The sequence below is a fragment of the Phodopus roborovskii genome, unplaced genomic scaffold (assembly GCF_943737965.1).
Source record: "Phodopus roborovskii unplaced genomic scaffold, PHOROB, whole genome shotgun sequence".
NCBI classification, from domain to species: domain Eukaryota; kingdom Metazoa; phylum Chordata; class Mammalia; order Rodentia; family Cricetidae; genus Phodopus; species Phodopus roborovskii.
Genome location: NW_026125489.1, coordinates 10,096,150 through 10,109,479, shown reverse-complemented (window position 1 = coordinate 10,109,479; position 13,330 = coordinate 10,096,150). Strand labels below are relative to the sequence as shown.

Sequence of the window (13,330 nt, the reverse complement as noted above, 5' to 3'; positions counted from 1 at the left end):
TTCTTGTCCTTCAAGCTCCCTGTGTCCAAACTGGCCCCTGTGCTCCTCACTCTGCACAAGTGAGCACGAGTCTGCAGACGCGCACACACATTATTTCCAGCAGCCGGATGAATGGGTCAGATCTTTAAAGGTCACTTGATTATATCTGAGCGTTGTGCGGAGCTGAGTATTGACTTTACCATCATGTTTATAATGCACCAAAGGCCCTTGCTCTCCGGGGCTCTAAAACCGCCTCCCTCCCTCCGCTCAGTGCTGGCTCTCTGTCCCAACCCACTGCAACAGTTCCTCCCAGTGTGCTCATCCCGGGGTCTGGCATCTGCCATCCGTTCGGCGTGTGGAAATAAATGTCTTTCTCCTGAGAGCGACGGGCCCCATTTTCTCTGTCCTGGGGACCCTGGGAAGCTTTGACCTCTGCAATGGCATTTCACCAGACCCACCTGCTGCGAGCATCTTGTATGTGTCATTCCTGTCCCTAGCCATGTGCTCATCCTGCCAGCGCTTTTAAAAATCTACCACCACACGAAATTCCATTACCAATTGACTTATGCCAGTTTCCTGCTTTCCCGCACCAAAATGCAAGCTCTGTGAGTGCAGGAAGTTTGACCTCTGTTCTGGTCTGGAACTGGGCGGTACACATAACACAGAGTAACTGTTCGTGAACAAAGCTCGTCTTTGTATGTCTTGAAGGGTTTATTTTTGTTTTTGTTGTTGTTGTTATTGTTTTTTTCCCTGTCCTTGGCCACAATAGATTTTGAGGGATCTATCTATCTATCATCCATCCACCAACCTACCTTTCTATCTCTCTCGATATTTCTGTCACCTACCCATATATAATTACATATAACTAATATATTATTCAATAATATCATCAAAGAAAAGAATAAACATCCGAAGAAAGCCATTTCCTTGCACGCAAATAAGGACTAGAGGCATTGGCACAACTCCACTTACCCTGTCTTTATGTAGCTCTGTGTGCGGCTGTGCACACTCACTATTTAAACTAACCAATTTAAAATGAGCTTCGCACACGAATTTTCAGTGACTCCCTTCCTTCCCTTCAGAATTTCTCGTAGTCCATAATTCAACACCCATTTCATATTCAGTGGCATCCACACCTTTTACGTTGATAACACGAACACGAATCGCAGTGAATCAGTTTTGAGGTTCAGCGCTTTTCCTGCAGAGCAGATGAGCTCATTTCCCAAGACAGTGGTCTTCATCTCTGGGATCCACAGTACCATCCCTTACACAACTCTGAAAGCTACAACACCCAGGCTCCATCCAACACCAAATCAGTGTGCCTGACAACGGTACCTAAGCACAAGAATCTGTGCTTAAAGTCCTAGGTAAGGTTCCCACAGTTGAGGACCAGAGGGCTTCGCGTGCGAACACACACACACACACACACACACACACACACACACACACACACAGAGTCACAAAGAGCCAGTGCAGCCGGAGGAAGCTAACTCGAAAACTGGAGGCTGAGCTATGAGCTATGGTTAATCCACACAGCGGGTATGTCCCTAACCAAGTCCTTAGCTGACTGGGATACTATGTGACTGGACACAGCGATTCCCTCAGAAAATGAGGGTCTGATGGTCTGATGAGAAAGCATAAATAAAGATCCCTTAAAGGAGATGTCAGTGGGAGGCTCACAGCTCAACACGTTACACACCTGTAACATCTGTCTGCTCTCCCCACTCTTAGCCATAATACTTTTAGGGAACTCCAGGAAAAAGTCTTTGCTCTATTTACACGGGACAGGACTTCCTAACAGTTTCTTGTGATGGTTGGATTTGGAGAGGAGGTGAGGAGTGGATGGGACAGGAAAGGAATAGATTGGAAGATTAAAAGTAAGGTAGGTAGGATATAGCTCTGTATAGCTAATATGGATGGGGCCAGGCAACAGGGACTGTTGAGTTGCAAGGAAGGACACTAAGGAAACTAAATCTTATTATGCACCGGACTCTAACACGATACTTCTGTTACACTGAATTTTCCATTACCCAATGCTTACAAAAATTTCCAAATCGAACACTTAATTGACAACAAAGTGATGTGTGTTCTATAAATACTATACTACATCAGAATTTGGACAATAGATGTATATTTGGCAGAGGAAACCTTGCCTAAAATAATGGAGAGGTCATTCATCACTTTCTGGACCATAAAATATGTCACTTTTCCAGTTCTGACAACTTTGTGAATAGTCTTCCTTAAGATTTTGTTTGGTACCTCTCAAAACAATTATTGCCAAGGTCTTACCTGGAACTGAAGGAAAAATGAGATTATTTACAAGTGGAGAGAGAGAACTAGTATTACATAAAACATTGTGATTGCTTCCAAGAAAATTAAGAATCAGTGTCCTAATAATTCCACTTTATTTCTGTTGCCAGGTCCTGCCTGGAGATTGTGAAGTTGTCTTCTGTGGTAAATTCTAATTTGTCTATGCCAAAATTAGATATTAATTTAGTACGTAGTTATATGCCTATGTATAACTTATTAGTTAAAGCTATCAGTAATAATTTATCTCAATAATAATTAGTGGTATTTCAACAATTATTCCCTCTCCAAAATGGCGAACTACAGAGTATCTTCTAAATCACTAAATTATTACTTGACAACTTTCTTAGATATTTTTATTTAATTCTGATTTTTTTTAAATGTTTTTCTAAAACCACAAGAGTTCTTTTTAGATTACTAAGCACTAGACAGATTAACTCGTATCTATCTCTGAGACCCGACCACTTGTTTAGGGGCTTGGACATTAGATTTTGATTAGAAAAGTTTACTTCTACACTTATTGTTCCCATATTATCTCAGTTTTAAAGCAAACGAATCTTCACGCATTACCAGGAGACTCTTCCAACGAGGAGTCACTCATATTTTTAAAGAGTAATTACTTCCAACTTTCCAAATTAATGAGTTACTACTCTTGAGTTTCTCCACACAGCGATGGTGAGCTAGTTTAAAATATTAATTCCGTCTCAGATTAATTGATCTTGTCAACATGTAACAGAACGTGTTCCTGGGTGCACAGGATCCATTTTTTAGATTTATTTTACTTATTTTATTTTCTGGCATGATTTCCTGCTCGCCTTCGAGTGTAGCCCTCACAAAGTAAAAAGAGTCAGCAACTTAAATAAACGCACCTTTAGTTGGCGGCAGAGAAGCCCAAAGGCATCAAAGTACGTTCCTGCAGAAGCAGGTGTGCTACACAGCTCAATTAGTTCACGGAGGGAGGACACTGCTTTTTCATAAGAGCTTTATTTTCCCCTGGGAACTTTTTTTGAGTCTCCCTCTCGGCTCTCCAGAAGCTTGCAAGTCCTAACCAGGTTTTATCTATTTTTTTCCTCCTTTTTTTCACCCCCCCCCGCGCCCCCCACCCCGCTTGGGACAACAAAAGAAGTTGTCAGGAGAGGGCTGTTTGGTACAGTTCACCGAGGGCTTCCTATTTTCGGAAAGTTTTACCGTTCTCCAACTGCTTCCGATTGCCCCCAAACACCCAGAGTCGCGAGGACCCCTCGAAGCCCCCCAGCAAACAAACTCAATGTAAACTCAATGTAATAAGAATTTGTTGCTGGATTCCTGATTGCTGTTGATACACACACACACACACACACACACACACACACACACACACACACACGCCAGAAAGCCCATCTGTAGAAGTCAAGTTAGAAACCTCTGTTTAGAACTAAAAGGCAAAAGCCTGAGGATTTTTTTTTCCGGCGCTGAGAGATCCCTTCAACCTCTCAAATGTCCTGTCATCGGGAGTTCTTGAGGCCAGTTGAAGCTCAGGCGCTGGCTGGCCTTACGCTGGAGTAGCTGGGTCCCTGCTAACCCATGGATATATATGTTCAAAAGAAAAGTTAACTTTGTTTGCCCCTCGAGTTTAGGCAGACCCGTCCTGTGGGTGCTGCACCTGGGATTGGAGGGGGCTCACAAAGCTAAGAACAGCTAAGATCCGTGTTTGCAGAGAGACTCTGGGTACCACCGCCCCGCGGGCAAACACACCCTGCAGCTCCACAGACGTTTGCATGCACCCGGCGCCTCCTGTCTCCCTCTAGCAAGGTTAGTGCACTCGGGATCTTCCCCTGGGTGTCTAACCGGGGAGCTGGCCTCGAACCAGCGCCGTTAGGCGGGAGTCCTTACCTTGGGGTTGGTGAGGAGCTGGTGCTGGTCGCTGTGTAGCAGCGCCCTGGAGTTGGACTCGGAGTTGTTCACGTACACCTGGACGCAGGGGTACTGCGCGGTGCCCCTGCAGTCGGTGCCACAGGTGAAGGTGCACTCGAACACCTCGCCGATCTGCTGCACCGACAGCACCGTGCAGTTGGCCGCCGTGGCTTGCAGATCCTGCAAGGCGGGACTGAGCCAGCAGAAGCCGAAGATGAAGAGCGACACGACGCCAGAGATGATGAGGAACAAGCCGAGCCGGATGCTCTTGTCTTCGGCTTCCGTGTACTCGTAAGCCACCCTGAGCTTCGCCATCGCCCCCCACTCTCCGCGGCAGGCGCGCTCCCCGCCCCCTCCCGCCCCCGGCGCGGAGCTCGACCGCCTCGGGCGGGAGGAGCCGCCGCCGCCGCCGCCGCCGCCGCCGCGCGACAGCAGGGGAGTGGGCGGCGAGGGGGCGCGCGCGAGAACAAAGGGGCCGAGGCCGGCGACGCCCCCGGCGGAGGCGCAGCCCGCGGCCCGGCTCCCCGGTGCCACGGTCGCGTCAGATCGCCGGGCACCCCGGGGCTCCCCGAGCCGGCCCCCGCCCCCGCGCGCGCCGCCCGCCTGCCATCGCCTCGGCCGCCCGCCCGCCGCCCCGACGCTGGGAGCGGCTGGGCTGCCGAGCCCGGGCTCCGCCGTGCGGGAAGCTGCTCCTCCCCGCCCTGGGCGCCGCCGCCCCGCCCCGCCCCGCGCCCCGTGGGCGTGCACACCGCCCGTGTCGCCGGCGGCGGCGGCTCGCGCGGGGTCCTCGCCGGAGGCGACCTGGAGGGATGGCGGAGAGAGCCGCGGCGCAGCTGGGGGCCAAGTTAAAAGAGGAAAGAAGAGGAAGAAGAGGTGGGGGGGGTGGAAAAGAGAGGTTCGAAGCGGGGGAGGGCGGCGCGAGCGAGCAAGGCTGGAATCTTAAACTCCGAACCCCGGTTGTGCAGCCACCGGGAGCTGCCAGGCGGCGGGCGCACCGGGAGAGCGCGCTCCGGTGGCGGCGAGGGCCGCAGGGCGCCGGCGCGGACGGCGGGGTCCGGGGCGCCGGGTGCACGCGGGCGAGCGGCGCGAGCGGGAGGTCCCAGCCGATGCCACGCCGCCGCCCGGCCAGTCCGGGTGCAGCCCGCGGGACAACGCAGGCCGGCGGGAACGGAGACTGGGACCTTCGCGGACCGAGGTGGGGAAATGAGGTCTCGGGCAGAGGCAACGACCCCTAGGGGTCGGACGCCAACAGGTGGCAGAGGCTTGCAGCCCGGAAGGCGACGCCACTTTCCCTGGCTTTGGAGCTGTAGAGAGCAGAGCCCTTGGCCTCTTTAGGGATCTTGCCACTCCCAGCCCGCACAGGCAAGTGCTGGTGAGCTTGTTCTGGAACGCTGTGCAAGGCGACCGCGCCATGCAGACACCGTAGAACGACTGGTCCAGCTTCCAGAGTTCTGCTGCTTACTTCATCTCTATTCTCCTCTCTTCTCCTAACTTTTCTTTGTAAGTCAAAACTACATTTTACCTATTTTTTTATCATAAAAATCAAACTTGTTTCAAGCTACGTTCGGAAGAATATATTTTTTAAAAAATACATAAATCTCTTTTTCGTGGCTTGCCAAGTCCCAGATGAGTGAACTCATGTTTCTGATAGATACGAAATGCAGAATCATGGAAATATTAAACCCACTCCAGCACATGTCAAATTCTTAGGTGGTACTGACTGAATATCTTCCGGTCGGCTCCTGACTTATTATGCTGATATGTATTTCCAAGTCATGGGAGAGCAGGCCTTCAGTTTCTATTTTTCTTAATAAAGGCTGCAGGATTTGGAAAACTTTAAAAAAATCACAAAGATGTATGATGCAATACCGTCTAAGTTTTAGGGCGCAGATACTTCATTTTAGTTTATATTTCTGCCTGGGATTTTCCCTTCCTTCCTTTCTTCCTTTCTGTTGGTGTGAAGACATTTTTGGAGACACCGCCTATTTAAAAAGTGAGCTGGGGATTTGACGCAGGGGGGAGGAGCTTGGTCCTGCCTGAGACTTGAAATGCCATGCTTGTTGGTTCCCAAGGGAGGCCTTACCTTTTCTGAACCTAGCCTGAGGAATGGATGGGGGGATAAAATAAGGGGGGGGGGAGAGGAGGGAGGGTGAAACCGTGGTCAGTATGTAAAATAAATGGAAAAAATAATAAAAACATTTTTAAAAAGAAGAAAATTGAGCTCAACAGTTGAAGTGTCTTAACTTGAGAGTGCAAATCTTCGCTGAGTGTGTTCCTAGGACAGATTCCAATCCTCGTTTCCAGAAGGCAGCCTCTTCTAGGACCACAGATGGGATGAGTGAACAAGTAACAAGACCACATAGTCTGATGGACTGAATCCTGAGGCAAAATAATTCATAGGGCATTCAGAAAGCCCAGGACAGAGGGAGGCCCAAGGGCAACTTAGCAAATATTACACTTTTCAGACCCTCTACAATTCAAGTTGGGAATGAAGCCTCTCCCTCACAGCTGCCTGAGACCCAGGAAACTACGCCAGGGAGCTCTGTCTTAACACAAATATTTGTTCCCTTTCTTTCTCCCTGGTTATTGTTCTCAAGGCGATGTGTTACTCAAACATTTAGTTTTCTCTTATTTCCTACTTTCAAGTTGGTCTGTCTTCTGTCTTGAGTGAAACATATCAAAGACTTCACAAATTAAATCAATTCTTGTTATTCTGAAGGATGCACTAGGAATCTGCGTTCCTCTCTTCTACTTGTGGTAGGGCAGCCTTGTAACATTCCCAAGGAAGGCTGAATAGACTTGTTCCAGAAAACAGGTCATCACAGGCTAAGTCAGAAGGGCAACAAGAACTCCAGGGACCTCAGAAGGGTAATTTAGCACTTTTTGTTCCCAGAGGAGGGGAGGGTTATAGAAGAAACTGTGGCCAGTCTACCCAAGCACCGGGCGCCATGTATGGGTGCCCAGGCAGCCTTCAAGCTCAGGAGCTTCCTCCCTGAGCCAACCCGCCAAGCCTGCCTCAGCGCCCAGAGAGGCTGCCAGAGAGACACCTGACCCAGAGACACCAATGACGAATGGACATAGAGCAGAGCCAGCGTCTGAGCCAATAGGACCTTGGGAGAGGGTGCAAAGGCTGCCTGACTTCCTTAATAAAGGAGTCTGCCGCCCAATCTGCAACTGCTCCTCACTGACTCCCGTGCCTGAGTCTTTGGTGCTGGGTCTTCTCACCCCCTCCCCCAAGGGGTGTCCGAGTAGGGTCCCTGCAACGGAGGGGCATCACGGAAAAGGGGCTAGTCCTTCCCATGAATAATTCCGGTCAACACACTCTAAAAGGTCCGGTGTTCCGAACCTCCAGTATTCACAGTCCTTCATAGAACACTCGTCTCCACAGCTCTCATGATAGCCAGAGTAAGGCACAATGAACGCTCATTTAGAAGGAAAACAAGACCTTCCTAAAGAACATTTAGATCTTTGCTACCGTTTGTTTTGGGGAGCAACACTCTGCAAAAAGCTTTCCAATCTGCTGTGTACGCAAAGAGGACTTAAAGGAATGGAGCATGCTAGGAAACGTCATTTCCAGAACCAGCACATTGTGAAGTCTTCCTAACACTTGTATAGCTAAACTACACCGATAAGAAAAGTCATAACTGATCTCATTAAAATTCACGTTCTGGCTAAGCCTTAAGCCTTTGCAACTAACTGTTACTAGGTAAGAAGAAACTAGTGATCCAACAGAGAAAAACATATAGAACTCTTACCTTCTCAATTCAGATATGAATTTTTAAAAATGAGTTTCCTTTCATTTAATCTTAACTTAAAATATTTAATTTGGGGGCTGGAGAGATGGCTCAGCAGTTAAAAATGGGTACTGAAGTTCTATTCCCAGCACCCACATTGGCAACAATCACGTACAACTCCAGCTCCAGGGTATCTGACATTTCTGTCCTCTGCAGGTACCCGCTTGCACACAGACCCACCTAAACATATTAAAAATAATAAAGTTTCAAAATAAAGGTTTGCAGGGCACCAGAGAAACGGTTCAGAGGTTAAGAGCACTGGCTGCTCTTCCAGACAACCAGGGCTTGGTTTCCAGCACCCACACACAGCTCACAACTGTCTGGAACTCTAATTCCAGGGGATCCAGTGCCCTCCTCTGGCCTCTGCAGGAACTGCATGATTATGGAGTGTATACACACATGCAAGTAAAACACCCATACCCTTAAAATACAAATAAAGATCCCTTTAAAAAACGTTTTCAGTTTCACTAAATGATTTCCAGCCTGCTATGGCTGAGAAATAAACTTTGGCGTGCCTCCCCCCATTGTGATTGTTAAATGCTTCTCTTGTCAGACTTTAAAATAAATTCAAAGCCATAAGCCTATTTTCCTGAGCATATTAATTACTATCACTTCTAATCTGTAGAATATATTAGTTCAAAGTTAATCAAGAAACACAAGATTTTGCATTTCATTGAAATAGCAAATACTTTAAAAGCAATTTATTTTTAAAAGTTCCAGTTTGTTTACATAAAGCAAAGAACAGATAAGCAAAATGCCAAAAGTAGAAAACATAATCACTGCATTAATAATTTTAAATTAAAAATTGAGAACTTCATACATGCGTATGTTTTGACCCACACCCTCTCTCCCTCTAATTTTCCCACACCTCCAAACCCTTCCGTCTCAACTTCATGTACTCTTTTTAAAAGTCACTGATCTACTAAAAGCTGCTGTGTGTGCACAGGCCATCCACTGGGAAATGAGCAACCAATTGAAGTCTGAACTCCTGAAGACATAGGGCAATCTCCCTTATCCAACAGCCACCAACTGGCAATAGCTCTTCAGCTAGGGCGGGTCTTTCCCCTCATCTTTGCTTAGATACTAAAATTATAAATTTTATGAAAATGTTTTAATGAAGTAGTAGTAGAGTCTTTAAATGCTTACCATTCACCATCAGTGAACTTATGGGAGACACAGTTATGTAGAAAAGGGAGTATCCGCTGTGGAACGGGAAGTTAGAAACCAAAAAGCTTTGGCTCCAGCTCTAGCAGTAAAGCATCCGATGTAAGCAACATTCTTTCTCTTCAAAGGAAAGGATTGGCTGCAGTTGTTTTAACATTCTAGGATTAACTTATAAGGTGATTTCCTTGTTTCCAAATTAAAAATAAACTTGTATTGCTATGTCATAAGCATGTCTTTATTAGATATTCCAAATAACCCTTATACCAGAGACTATCTTCCCACAGTGGCTAACAGGGGGTGTGAAAGGATCCTTGGGGGCATGGGCATACATTTACTGAATAACTGTATGAACTAGGTTACTCAACTCACAGATGTCCCAAATTAATCTTCTCGTGAGGAGGCACAGAGATTACTATTTTCCAGACAATACATTACAAATGAATTTCAAATGTTATACCCAAGCGTTGTTCAGCAACCCACTGTGAAACTTATGAAGGAGACAGTTTGTAGAGGAATGTTGTAGCTGATGGCTTACTCCAGCTCCCATTTATTCTGAATCACATTCGTGTTTAACGGTGCTGTTGTTGAGACACATTCCATCAAAGTTCTGTTGTATGTGAGAGATTGTTAGTATTTAGGAGGGATTCAAGCAGGCACGTGATAAACAAGTGTTGATAAGTCACTAAATTACTCTAGAGTGGAAGGAAATCCTATCTCATCTATGAAGGAAATCGGTTAATAATTCCAGCTTTTCTTGTCTTTGCCTGGATACACCCAATGATGGAAAACACATTGAGCTCTATCATCTACTCACCACTGTGTTGGACCATTTAAAGAAGCATAAATAACTTTCTGACCACAAATTAATATTTGCACCTTGCCATAACATTATGTCATCTGGTATTACTTAGGGAAAAGACAGTCGTAAGAATAAAGCCTCAGAAATGAGCAATTCCTGGTTAGACATGAAGCCGTTTTGTCTCCTAAGGGCTTCTCTTCCGGGAAAGCTTTCTGGTTACTTCGGTTTCTTTTGATGGGGTTTAGGACACTAACATTTTATACCCCTACCTTAAAGGCTATGGTAAAGAATAATTCAAAATTGGAAGGGAAACCCCACTTTAAGGTCTATGAAAAAGAATCTACACCTTCCTGTTCCACACCATGAAATTTACAAATATTCCAAGCAGAGTAGACCTTGTTCAGGAATGTAAAGAAGCCAGAGAAATGGCTGGCTCATCTCCAGAAGACAATTCATATTCTGAATAGTATTTTGCAAGTCAACTAATTCAATATTCAAATTTTAGACCTACATTTAGAATGAACCAAGAATAACCCAAAGCTTTAGATAATGTACATGTAGAAAGGGTTTTTTGAGAACAGTAACATAAATGGCATTTAAATAAAGGCATGCTTTATGTAATAGTATATAGTTGAGGAATATTAATTGTTCAAAGACACTCAAACATTCCAATGATGTTTCTCTTAGGAGGAGGAAATATTTAATAACTCAAAGGCAGACCAAATGAATGTACTGCTCCATATGGTAATTAAAGCTACATCTTAAAATAAATGTTCAGTATGTAACAGATTTCAAGGTAGCTTTGAAACTCTGTGGCTGCCCCAAATCTTTATTTTTATACATAAGAAGATGGAACTATTTATATCATTCCCTTCTATAATGTTTTCTATTATACATATGTATTATATATATATATTAAGTATATATAATATTTTCTATTATAAATGAGTATCAAGAGGCCAGAGTCTTGACATTATCAACCCACTTGTGGAAATTGTATCACTCTTGAAATCTGTGGCATTTCTCCCCAGACATTTGAAGAACTCAAGTATCATCCAAATTATCTTCAGTATACAATAAAAACCAACTTTCCTGAACAACAACAACAAAAAAAAGTCCTTTATTATAAATTAAGAGAAACATGTGGCCAAGGTGCCCGTTAGGTCAAAGACAATGCTTATGAGAGGCCACCTCCTAGGGCTGGAGAGTTGGCTCAGTGGTCAGGCACAGTTGGAACTAGGTTTGGTTCCCAGCACCCATGGTGGCTCACAATCATTCATTGCTGGACTCTAAGGTCACTGCACACACATACATGTAGATGGCACACTCAAACACACAACCCTGAAAATTAAGAACTGTCTTCCTCAGTTGGTGCCCTATTGAAGGAGTTAACGCTGGTTCTTAGAAGCAAGATGGCAGACTGTAGCTATGGTGTAGTAGGTGCCTAGCGGGCCATGGAAATGAAAACTGAATGCAAAATTGATTTTCAGTACAAACAAGATGTGTCAGCTACTGCCTGTATACTATTTGAGCAAGAATTTGGATTTGCAATAAAGAGGAAGCTATAAAAATTTTTACAACTATAATTTACATGATAAATACACAGAAGTTATTTTGTAGTCCATGGATACCCAATTCTTAAAAGCATACAGCATCAAGAGAATGTCAAACCTGATGACTGGATTTTCAACTTTTAATTAGCGGACACATTGTTGATGTCTGCAATCACTTTGGTAGTTTCTATGCACAAAACTAACATCTAGTAAGAACATTCTCCAGATACAGTGGGGACAAGCATATTTGCTGCTTTATGCTTGGAAACTAGCTGGCTTGCTTCCTGTCCTGCTGGTGAGTAGCAAATATATGACCTCTCAGTGAGGGCACTGGATGTTGCTGGGGGGGGGGCACACTGCCTAATGTTCACTTGCTAACAATTCACCAACACCTTATTCTAGTTACATGAGATGGAGTGTACAGATGGCAGACTTCAGGGTGTGATTTGCAGCTATCCCCCAGCTCCTCCCACGGTCACAACCATCTACAAATGGCGCTCAGGTCTGTTAGTTCAGAAGCCCACTGCTAGGCTGTGGTAGAGTCCTATAGTAATCTCAATTCAAAGACATTTATACACATTTATACATCAGACTGAATGATAAGGAATAGGAATATCATTCACTCTAATTCATGTGAACTCTACTGTAAGAAGTAAGGTTTTTCTGCCAGCCACTGGTCTGGTCCCACGACAGGAGGGCAACAATCCGATTCCTTACCTCGTGCAAGCACACACAACGCTCTCCAAGAGTCCCTCTTCCGCTGTGTTCTATGAAGGCAACCATATGACTTAAAAAGCAAGCAGTCTCGGGTTCCGAACTACTGCTCAGGGGTACAGCGCCTGGCCTTACTAGGCTCTATGCTCAAGACCAACCTCCACAAAACAGGATGCAGTCGCTCCGGCTCCTAAGTATCGCACCGACACCTTTACTTTTTTGGTCTGTGCTCAGCTTTTTTTTGCCACACACATGAGATCACTGCCCACTGACAGCCCTAGAATTTGATTCTTGAAGGGAAATGTTCCTAACGTCTTTCCTCTAATGTTGTGTCCTCCCTCCTTCCTTTTGCAGTGATGACATCTGAAGATTTCTGTAAAACGGGAGACACTAAAACCTATCCCATGATGCTTTTCTTTAAACAAAACAGTAATGTATGCAAAATCAGCAAGTGGCTTGGCAGCCAGACGGCAGGAAGGGTTATGCAGTAGCAAGGGATGGCTTGGATGGGGATCAACACCTCAGATGTGTGACTTTCAAACACTGCCGTCCTGCTGTGTCCTGAGGTTAACATAGTTTTTACAGTAGCTACATTGGCAATGGAAATAGACTCATCATCTATGCTGGTCTACATACAAAGCACTCTTAGGTCGTGCTACATATCTGCTATATCTGTTTTTTTTTTTTTTTTTTTTTTTTTTTTTAAATTTTACCATCTAAACTGCAAACCTGATTCGATCCAACACATCAAACTACTGGGTCATCTACTGGTGGATTTGCGTGCTTCACCTCCCACATCTGTTCATGGTACGATCCAAGTCGCAGTTTAATTGCCATTGGCAAGAGGAGCGGGGTGACACGTCAGTAAACGAACTTTTTGGAAGTCTGTCTTATCTTAGTCTCTCTGCTAATTTTTTTCTTCCAGCTTTTTAGTGTGTATGGCGTCAGGGATTTTATCTCACACATGGCAGAGCAAGTACCCTACCATTGAGCTATAGTGCCTTAAGGATTATCTAGATATTTTTAAGTCTTTATAAGCTACAGAGACAAACTAGAGTTGAGAACACGTATGTGTTCCTCTGTTTCCACAACTGGCATAGCGTATCAGACCTATGTTTGTGATTGAA

General features: G+C 45.3%; 1 protein-coding gene across 1 annotated transcript in view; it reads right to left on the bottom strand.

The window, feature by feature from the left end:
• Kcnmb4 (potassium calcium-activated channel subfamily M regulatory beta subunit 4) overlaps window positions 1-4,776 on the bottom strand; it is a 48,085-nt gene extending 43,309 nt beyond the window's left edge. The window contains exon 1 of the mRNA XM_051176222.1: window positions 4,159-4,776. Coding sequence (XP_051032179.1) covers window positions 4,159-4,494 — 336 coding nt within the window. The 5' untranslated portion in view covers window positions 4,495-4,776. The remainder of the gene's footprint in view (window positions 1-4,158) is intronic.
• Window positions 4,777-13,330: the final 8,554 nt, after the last annotated feature.